General features: G+C 33.7%; 1 protein-coding gene across 1 annotated transcript in view; it reads left to right on the top strand.

Annotated features, from left to right (window-relative positions):
* LOC124679465 (tau-cadinol synthase-like) overlaps positions 1 to 7,590 on the top strand; it is a 15,505-nt gene extending 7,915 nt beyond the window's left edge. The window contains exons 2-7 of the mRNA XM_047215215.1: positions 2,975 to 3,233; positions 3,449 to 3,818; positions 4,142 to 4,360; positions 5,753 to 5,888; positions 6,598 to 6,846; positions 7,194 to 7,590. Coding sequence (XP_047071171.1) covers positions 2,975 to 3,233; positions 3,449 to 3,818; positions 4,142 to 4,360; positions 5,753 to 5,888; positions 6,598 to 6,846; positions 7,194 to 7,478 — 1,518 coding nt within the window. The 3' untranslated portion in view covers positions 7,479 to 7,590. The remainder of the gene's footprint in view (positions 1 to 2,974; positions 3,234 to 3,448; positions 3,819 to 4,141; positions 4,361 to 5,752; positions 5,889 to 6,597; positions 6,847 to 7,193) is intronic.
* The last annotated feature ends 3,403 nt before the right edge of the window (positions 7,591 to 10,993 follow it).

The raw sequence follows: 10,993 nt of genomic DNA, 5'->3' as shown, positions 1-10,993 counted from the left end.
CTCACACCCACTATTCGCCCAATAGGCACAATTTTATCATGTTCGATTTCACAATATGTCTTCCATACTAGTATCTTTTTCACATAGTTGGTACTTCTAATTATGCTTTAAAAAGATAGTACTCCTAATCAATACAAATAGGTACACGGTGCAGGCGAATTTGGAAGTTTAAATTTGGCAACCAATTGAGTAACAAAAAGTGTGTTGTGAACCACAAAAAATACATCATCTAAGTAGGTACAAGGGGTATTATATAGGCCTACGCATGCTAACAATTGAACATCCAACGGAAAACACAAAAGGCTCCATTAATTTCATTATTTTTAATGGTTACGATGTCAAAAGTAGAAAATAAGAGTTACTATATTGTATATATAAACGTCAATCTAGAGATGCTGAGACACTCATATATGTGCCTTCTAAATTATTTTGGTCACAAAGAGAGAGTAGGCACCGACCGGTGTATTTTGTGTGTTTTTATGCATAAATTCTAGCAGATCATATAATTTCAAATATTAATTATTTATCTAATGCTGCTAAAATTATTAGAAGCACACATGAAGATACCATTTTCATAGTACAAACAATATGCATATAGTTAGTCAGATAAGTAAGTTGTACAAACTATATTTGTACCATTTGTAACACAACCCATGTAAAATATCATCGGATGAAATATCATTAGGATTACTTAAGTAAGGATATGTAATCTAACGCATATAATTCAATGTTGACGTGATATATGTATCTAATAATGTTTTTATTTAATAGTATGACATGGTAATTAAGGTGTAATATGCACATGTACAATATATTTTTACGTGTATGTACAACATGTATGGCAGTGCCGATTTGGAATGAGGGACCACTAAATCTGTCAATAATATTTCATGTGTTATCTTGCTATACTTAGCATATTTGAACAAACGAATTTATGATCGACAAATTAATGATCATGATTAAATTATCATATTATGTCCATTTAAGTGCAAGGTGTGATGGCTAACATATGTAGTTTAACTGAACTTGAGAACTCTAGCTTGCAGTCGTTATTGTTAGATAATGAGATATAAATGGTCTTTATTTTTATCACGAAGATTAAAGGATTCAAGTACTGATGTACAATTAAAATGGATCCTTATTTTGTTCCATATATTGTATGTTAGATGTGTCACGAATTTTGGGCTCCCGAGTGCACCAAAACTCATTTTGATCAATAAAATGGAAAATACAGCATAAATTATGTGTGTAAAAAATGAATGCACGTATATGCATGCCAAGTTTGAACCTAAAATATAAAAGTATGTGACCTACACAAAAATAATAAATTATATTGTTCACACTATAAGGAGTGGACATATACTATTCACAGCGTAACAGACACTAGTAGAAAAATGGTCATTCGTACCGGTTCCAAAGGGTCTTTGGTACCGGTTTCGCAACCGGTACCAATGAATTGGGACTAAAGCCCCCCACCCTTTGGTAACAGTTCCTTACGAACCGGTATTAAAGATGCCTCCACGTGGGCACAGAGGTTTCCGTGGGGCTGGAGACCTTTGCTACCGGTTTGTAACACGAACCGGTACTAAAGGCTATTTCGTTAAAAAAAATTATCCATTTTTTCTAATTATTTTTCACTTCTTTTTTTTCAGAATTTTTAGTATTTCAGTTAGTCTCTAACTACACTTAATCTCTAGTCAAATTACTTACCCGTGGTCAAACTTCCCGGTTGCTCACCCATCCTCCCACTACTTCAACACTAGCATGCTTAACTTTCGAGTCCTTCTCGTCCCACTTCCAAGTTCGCGCGTATGTTGTTGATAGTAGTATCATATCAATCATATTAACATGTTCGTCGATGTCACACTTCTTTATTGTTTAAATTCCAAATAATTCTTTTAATAAACAAAAGTAATAGTGTAATAATAATGTTGAATAAATAAATAAAATTAATTTTTTAATGTTTATTGTTTATTATTATTTTTAACTATTATTTTTAGTTTTTTAATATATTTTTTGCCAAACCTAAAACCTGAAAATTTGTAAATCTTCTAATTTGCTAAAAGTAACATTAATCTTTATGCATTATGCAATTATTAATTTTAATTTTTAAAAATATAAAATCCTAAATTTCTGGAAAAAACTAAAATTTTCCTGCTTTCATATTTCATTTGGAATTTTGAGAATCTACAAAATTTGCTAAACGGGTAAACCTAGATGATTTCGGATGTAACTTTTTCCCACGATCATTTTGATATATTATGCGCTTTTTTCCGACGTCGTATGCAAAAGTTAATGCCATTTTACCTTTTTCTAAACTTTGTGTGCAAAAAATTCGAAATTCAAATTTATTAATTTTTTCTAATAGTAGGTTGCGTAACATTTTATTTTTAATTTTTTTTCTAATAGTAGGTTTTTCGGCTGACGCCAACCCTTTAGCACCGGTTCGTGACATGAACCGGTACTAAAGGTCCCGCACGAACCGGTGCTAAAGGTTGTCGGCGCCCTAGGTAATGAAACTGGTATTAATGCAACCTTTAGTACCGGTTCGTAAGGAAACCGGTACAAAAGGACTGGACGGAAGCCCAGTTTTCTACCAGTGAGAGTTGTGTTTTCTCTATTTTATGTAGATCATACTATCTATTTTTCTTAAAGCTTTGCACGAGTAAATATCAAGGTGATATGTACGTGCGTGACTTATTTCAAAAAATTAAACATGTAAATAGCATAATTAGAATTTGTTGATATCATGTGCACCTACACCTAGGTTCTCCATCATATTTTCGATGCTATGTGTTCCTATTATAAATATATGGTTATCTATACTATTGTAATCTACTCATATTTATTTCACTCGTGATAAATTGTAGTACTAATATCACACCCCTCCCCTAATTTTTTTGTGGTAAATAAAACTTTGCACTTAACTAACCCAATTATGGTTTAATCTAAATTATAAATGCATGAATGTTAGGGATCTTTGGAATGGATAACTAATAGAGCTGATGAACTGAAGGAAGATATCCGTGTATTGCTCAGTACTCGCAAAAACACGACAGAGAGAATGTTCTTACTAGATACACTACAACATCTGGGAATCGATTACCACTTTGAAGAGCAGATCAACATGGTTTTAAGACAAATATTGGAAAGTGAAATCAGCAACTCCAACTTGCATGAAGTTTCTCTTCGGTTTCGGTTGCTTAGGGAGCAAGGACATTGGGTATCTCCAGGTATCCAACTTTACTTTTATATCATAATTGTTGGGAAAAAATTAATGCCATAAAATCATAAAGATATATTTTTATAATTATAGCTATCTGGGTTACCAATCTTGAATTTCTTATTCTTGAAAATAATAATGTCATAAACTAGGTATTATATATACCACAATTAAAACCATGTTATCTTTGTGATGGCTAGCAACATGATTTTTTCGAGCTTGTAGATGTTTTCAATAAATTCAGAAGTGAAGATGGCAGCTTCATCAGGGATATAATGAATGATACTAAGGGTCTATTAAGCTTATACAATGCAACTCATCTGCTCGTTCATGGTAAGAAAACACTTGAAGAAGCAATGGATTTTAGCAGGCATCATCTTAAATTATTGAGTGGCAGCCTCAAGTTCCCATTAGATAAGCAAGTCCAGCAAGCACTTTGCACACCGCTACCAAGGACCAATAAGAGGGTGGAAATGATGCATTATATCATAGAGTATGAACAAGAGGATCATACCTTAATTCTATTGGAGCTTGCAAAACTAGATTTTAACCTTCAGCAACATGTCCACCTAAAGGAGCTCAAAGCTGTAACTAGGTATGTTATTTTTTTCCAGTCAACATGATGAAATTAAGAAAGAAATAATCGTTCATCGGTTCATATATTCATGCATTCCTTCTATTTCACTATGAATTTCGCTTGTTATGTGATATTCATCAAATAAAGATAGATCTCAAATCTCCATCTTAGTGAATTTCTTTGGAACTAAAAGGCAAATCTATGTGTGCATGGTAGGAAAAGTACATATATGGTAAAATAATGGAGTAAATATTAAACGTACTGCTTAATAGGGCTAGATATAGTATAATTTAACTCCATGGAAAAATTACTACATCAAGTAACATAAAATTAATTCTCAGGTGGTGGAAAGATTTTTCTGGATGCATCCGGCTAAGCTTTATTCGAGATCGTGTGGTGGAGGGGTTCACTTGGGCCTCTGTGTTATTCTACGATACAGGCTTTGAGTTTGTACGAAGTATCATCACAAAGATGATTGTACTAATTACCACATTAGATGACATCTATGATAACCATGCCACGTTGGAGGATTGTCGGAAGCTAAATGAAGCCATACAAAGGTTTGATTAATTGAGCTTTGCATTTTTATCAATATATTGGCCTATCTATTTAGATTCATAATCTAGTAAGGTAATATATTTTATACCATATCATGAATTCATAATCATAGGAAATTAATCGTGAAAAATAATACCTATCCCCCAGATTTTCACAATGGTGAGAATGATATCTCAGATATAAACATGTGTGTGCTAGCTAGTAAGGACTTATAGTACTCAAGATGATTTAGTTCATACCTCACACATTGTCACGTGCATAGTGGAGCAGTTGCATTCACACACCTAAATGGAGTTGATATAATTTATGGGAAACGCCGCTCTAAATAGAATACAAGTTCTGAGGAAAAACAAACTTATATTTGCTACCATGTGTGCTAAGCTAACAAAATACACATTTTTACTATATACATGTAGTTCAACCAGCAGGGATGATTAGGTGGTCAGTAAAAATATCAGCTGAACTTTTACTAGTATCATGCATATGCCACTAGTCTATGTTACTACCTCCATAGTTGAAAGCAACATACCGGTGATATCATGCAAAGTATTATTTGCTAGGGCGCAGACTTATTTTATCTTGAAATATGTGATATTATGGTAACGTAGCTAGTTACCATAAGCATCTCTCTCCACATTTAATCGCATGCCATACAATTAAAATGTCTAGTTAGTATTGCATGTGGTTACATATTATCAACTAAATTACTCCCACTATGAATAGTGTGAAAATCTCGTACAATAAGAGGCGAGAGAAAATGTGGTTTCTCTACTCGAATGCTGAATTAGTAGTGCCAAAGCCCAAATTAAATGATTTGGGCGCTTAAGATGCGCGAGTATAAAATAGAAAATTCAGTTACCTACAACCTCACAATTATATATTTCCATTTTTAAAGGCTTGACACGAGTATGTGTTTTTTGCCATTTCAAAGGATTATTCCACTATTAATGTGATGCATATTTTGTTGTTGTAGTGTTACATGGTTGTATTTTACCTTATTATATTGATTCTTGGAACATATAGATATGTTGTCGTAAGAAGTAAATGGTAAAAAAAGAAAACTTATATCCAAGATGCAGGAAGAACAACAAATATTGTACTCCCACCGATCCATATTACTTGATGTTAAAATGAATGTATCTACAACTAAAATGTGTCGAGATACATCTATATTAGCATCAAAGAATATGAATCCGAGGGAGTAGTAATGTTAGAGTCATCCTAGAGAAATTAGCCACATATAGAATTCTTAACGAGTGATCTGTCAATACTAGAACATGGATGTCTTCTTGATGAAATCTGGTTTAAACAAAGATAAGAATGTAATTTGATTATCATGCAGCAACAAATCATTGACCTATCGAATCTTGTGTCAAATGCAATTCACCTTGTAGATGGAATCATAGCGCTGTTTCTATTCTGCCGAAGTACCTCAAAAAGTTCTATATGGAGATGTTAACGACATTCCAGAATATTGAGGTTGAAATGCCAATCAATATTAACTATTATATTGCACATCTCAAGAGAGCGGTAATATATATTTAATATTTGTGTATATTACCATATATCTTGTTACCTCAACATATACATAAGCTCTGCAATAATTGTACTCACTCGATATAAATCCATGATAGTTTCAAGATTGACATGTTATCTAATATGTATCTTTTCTAATTTCATGTCAATATAAAATTATAAATTGGACTATAAGAATGTCATAGTTGAAAATATTATTGCCTACAAAATAAACTTTTTTTATATAATGTCTTTAGTCTTGAAAAATATTGATATTTAATTTGGGAATTTATGTGGTCTAAAATATGTCTATGGCCATACTCAATATTATTATTGAAATCTAATAAATATATCATGTTGGACAAGTTTTTTTTTAGAAAAACATGTCCAGAACACATCTAATACTCCCTCAGTCCCAAATTAGATGCCATAGATTTGTCTAGTTAGATACATACAAATCTTAACAAATTTGTAACAAGTAATTCCGGATATATGGATTAAGATACTTCTGAAAGCATTAAATTGATGCCTTAGGAATTTGAAAAAGATTTTTTAATTAATGCTTCTATAAACTAGAGAGAGTAGTAGTCAAAGTAAAAAAATTATAATAATTTGATTTGTACTGAATATATAATGTAAATCATGTAAGCACACACATATGTAGTGAATAACAAATCTCACTACCTATAATTTTTTTATTAATATTCATTGGCTGGACACGCAGGTCCAAAATAATGTGATGGGTTATCTTCATGAAGCGGAATGGTCACACCAAAATCACAAGCCAAGTTTTGTGGATCATGTGAAGTTAACTAGCCTGAACATAGGCGTGCCGGCAATATGTGTGAGTATGATGACATGCATGAATGACCAAATGATGAAGCCAGCACTCGACTGGGCAGCAAGTGTCCCGGATGTCATCATAGCAGTAGGAAAGATTTCCCGTTTCATGAATGACATTGGTGCATTTGAGGTATATATGATATTTCTAGATAATTAATGTATGTCATGTTACTCATTTTATTCACATAAATATGAGGTTCAAGCAAGTTGATATTTAATCTTGAGAAACAATTTGAATAAAATTTGAGTTACATGAAACAAAAAATATTATCAAATCAAAATTTTGACTTATTTATAATAATGTCATTTTTGCAATGCTACTCTTAACTCAATTTCTACATTTTGCATAACATATTACATATTAAAAGAAGGGTAGTTATTTTATTGTTACAACTACTACACATGTGTGCGAGATTATTACTTTAATGTGATACATAATTATATAATCTAAACGTGAGTGTTGATGCAATCATATAGCGTCGGAAGTGCAAGGGAGATCTTCCAAGCACCGTGGAACGTTACATAAGTGAGCATTGTGTCACAAGTGAGGTGGCCATTACAAGAATTGATGCATTGATGGAGGAGGAATGGATGACCCTAAACCAAGCGCGCTTCAAAAATCATGCTCTTCTCCCAGCATTACAACAATTTATTTGCTTAGCTATTAGTACAACATTTTTTTATGGCAACAGGAATGATGTGTACACACACAGCACACACATCGGGTGCACTATTGAGAGTCTCTTCATCAAGCCTATCTAGTATTTACTGAATGTATGGTTGTGATGATATGTTGTTTAATCGTGTCATGTATTTATTCTAGGTACTTGGTTTCGCCTTTATATATGGAAATATCGTCATGCATGCTTATGAGTCACTAATAAATATATAGTTTTACTACAAAGAAACTATGTATTTGTTCATCCTTACGGTGTGATAATTTTTTCCCACATACCCATCTTCTAAATAATGTTATATTTTTCAGAAGAATCAAGAAATTATTGTAGTTGTGCTTGCCGTAGAGGAAGGGCATTGGGGAGTTCTTGCGCAAGGCGTTGCATATGCAGTTAGAGTGAGGAATGATGGTTAACTCTCGATGAAAAAATACATAGAACTTATTGTTGACATACTACAGAAAAGCTTAACAAAGATTTTTCTTTCGCACACACCATCTCTAATGTATTTATCACATATGGCTTTATTTAAGCCTACTACAATGTAATAGCACATTAAGACAACTATTGAAATGAGCACTCGACATATGTGATGGGGACTCTATGGGATGTGCTTTTCGGCTAGACCACCAAAGACCACCTAAATTTTACCCTGATATGGATAATAAATCCCCATCCTCAATTCGCCTAGTCGCATCCTCACCCTCATTGCAACTTTACCCATTAGGTCTCCTATTTTTCATTGCTAGATGACTATAGCAGCGATCTTTCTCCTACTTTGCGTTTTACTGGCTGCTCTTGCCACATATTCCCAATGTTCGTCATATTCCTTCCTAGTTTTAAGAGTGGTGGAAGGTACTATGGAGAAGCACGGGTGAAGGATACAAGAGCTCCATCCATCTCTCGTTTTTTTTTTGAGTTTTGTCCCACCTCGTTCATTCCTTGAGTCTCGTTACGAATTTAAGGATAGGTATTATCAGTGAGTTGTGGTTTGGATGGCAAATATGTAACGACATCAATTGTCTTTACAAACATCTATCTCTTATATCCACAAGTATAGAAGATTGATTATAGCATGTTTCAATAAGTAATTAATGTCAAAATCACCAGTAGCTGAAGATAATTTTTATAACTTCACATTGAAATTATATTATTATTTTGGTTTCATTGGAAAAATAAGTGACTTGCCAGTCCGTGCACATTTTGGAAGAATAGCATAAACCCAATATCCTAATTGACAATTAACTTAACGAATCTCACAAATTATTCACATTCTCTTTTTTTACTCTCATGCGAAAGAAAGATTGTCCTCTTGGGTCATTCCTAATCTTCATATCTTTTATTAATTTGCACGTTTTTTGCATTAGCTCATCATAATATATTTTTTGGTACTTCAAATGTCTATTGCCAAGTGATGTATATAAAATGTATACATGAACTTTGTAGTTTATTGATTCATATTCCCAAATTTTAGCAAATTAATATACTGTTATATCCATGTTTAATATTGATATTTGGAGATTTACCAGTGATTCCCTTTATTTTGGTTATAACTCTCCAGATCATGAATTTCATGTTTTGTGTATTTTTATCTTTCAGGGATCTAAAATGAGTCAAATGGACCTGGGATTGAAGACAATGACCTAGAGCACTTGGACCTCGGGAGGGGAGACCGGAGGCCAAAAAGATACCAGGTGCCCTGGGTCCCACCCTGGGCCACGCCACCCATGCTATTTTCCTCCTCGAGTGTCGCCAGTCGTCCATCTTCATCTCAGACTTGAAGTATTGACCTAAAAAACGCCTATAAAAATTACCCCCGAGGTGTCCTACAGGGACGCGGCCACGAAAACACAGAAACACCGAAACAGTACCAAAACCGCCGAAGATTGGAGGGGGAAACGATGTCGGAGCGGCCTCCAGTTGGATCTCCAACCTCTCCAACACCATCAACATGAGGAAGAAGGGAGTAGTCCACCTCTGGACTATGGGTTTGTGGCAGTAGCTTGATCTATTTATCTCTTGTGCTATCATTCATTTAGTACCATATAAGCCGCCCAACATAATTATGGTCATCTATATAATTCCTATATATGTGATGGATCTTTATTCTATGAGTTGATATTTGAGACTGGAATTCTATTATGTGTGGGATGTATTAGTAGATGCATATTATGTAAATTTTCTTAAGTAATTGATATGATCCAACTTGTATGAGAGGGTGGGGAAATGTGTGTATTAGTTGGAACAACATGGTGGTTGCGATTGGATAGTGACAAAAAATTGGAGATCCACTATGGTTTTTACCTTTTTGTTACATCACTAGGGATTAAGTGAATACGTGTGTTATAATTATCTAGTGGCAGCTAAGATAATCTTGTTTTCTGAAGATAACACATTTGATATTTAAACATCATGTCAAAAATATCAAAGGCTATACTCTGTTTATTCTTAATTCTAGATTGCATGAAGTTTTTCCTTTCTGGAGGAGTATAAGAGAGATGTGTTGCATCATCTCTACAAAAACGTGTGATGCCCATAAAAATGCTTATCATACACATAATGAAGTTTTATCAATATTATATTGGTAGTGAATTGTTTTATGTCCATTACACCATATAAGAGAATAATCAAGTGAACACATGAAACCCAGCCCACTTTTTATTATAAAAACAACTTTCCAACACTTTTATCACTTTCCATATTTTCTCCATTAATTATTCTGAAAATAATAATAAAAACACGTTTACTATTAGCAAACACAAACAAAAACCCAAAAAGACCTTTATCTTATTGTTTTAACTTTCCTTGTCTAGACATAGATTATTTTACTTTATTTATTTACAAGTTTATTTCAGTTTTACTAACACGAAACCTTGTGCTTGACAACCACATGGTGGAGTTGGGAACGCAAGGTAAAGACTTTGTTATGTATGTTGCTTGAAGAGGAGAAGGAAAAGATATCTCTCCGCCAATTCCTCGAAAGTTCGATAAAAACACTCGAGTCACCCTTGTGGGCAAAATACGCTTTCTACAATATTCTGCACTTGGAATCCCAATGAGTTGGTACACACTGGGTTGTTGCCGTCATCAGGCAAGATTCAAAACCCATTTCCTTGATAAAACAGCGGATATGGTGTTCTTTGTCCCAAATGTCCATCTAGTTGTAGTACGTGTTAGTTTCTTCACAACATTTATAATTAGTTTGGTTTAACTGACAATATCCTTAGTACTAAATCTCTATATTTTCCCAAGAATAATAATGTGAAATCTTTATGATGGCTTGAAGTACATAAAGGAGCTCCCACCATGACTTACTATACCAAATAGGTGTAATTTAGTTTTAATATATACTTATCCCCTTTTATATTCTATTAGAAGTTTAAGTTTATATAGAAAATCAATAATATTTGGCAAGAGTATCCACAACAATCGTGCGTTGGACCCATATCGCAAAGGTGTGCACCGAGACACACTCTATGGCCCGCAAATAAAATTGCCGCTAGTGACTTCTCGCTTACTTCAATCCCTGCTTGAATTGGCTCAGTGATCCTTGGGTTTGCTCAATTCAGCATTGCCTCCTCTGTACAACTCATCCGCAAAGTT

The sequence above is a fragment of the Lolium rigidum genome, chromosome 7, assembly GCF_022539505.1.
Source record: "Lolium rigidum isolate FL_2022 chromosome 7, APGP_CSIRO_Lrig_0.1, whole genome shotgun sequence".
Lineage (NCBI taxonomy): Eukaryota > Viridiplantae > Streptophyta > Magnoliopsida > Poales > Poaceae > Lolium > Lolium rigidum.
Note: the sequence above shows the minus strand (reverse complement) of the source record. Positions and strands in the feature narration are given on the sequence as shown.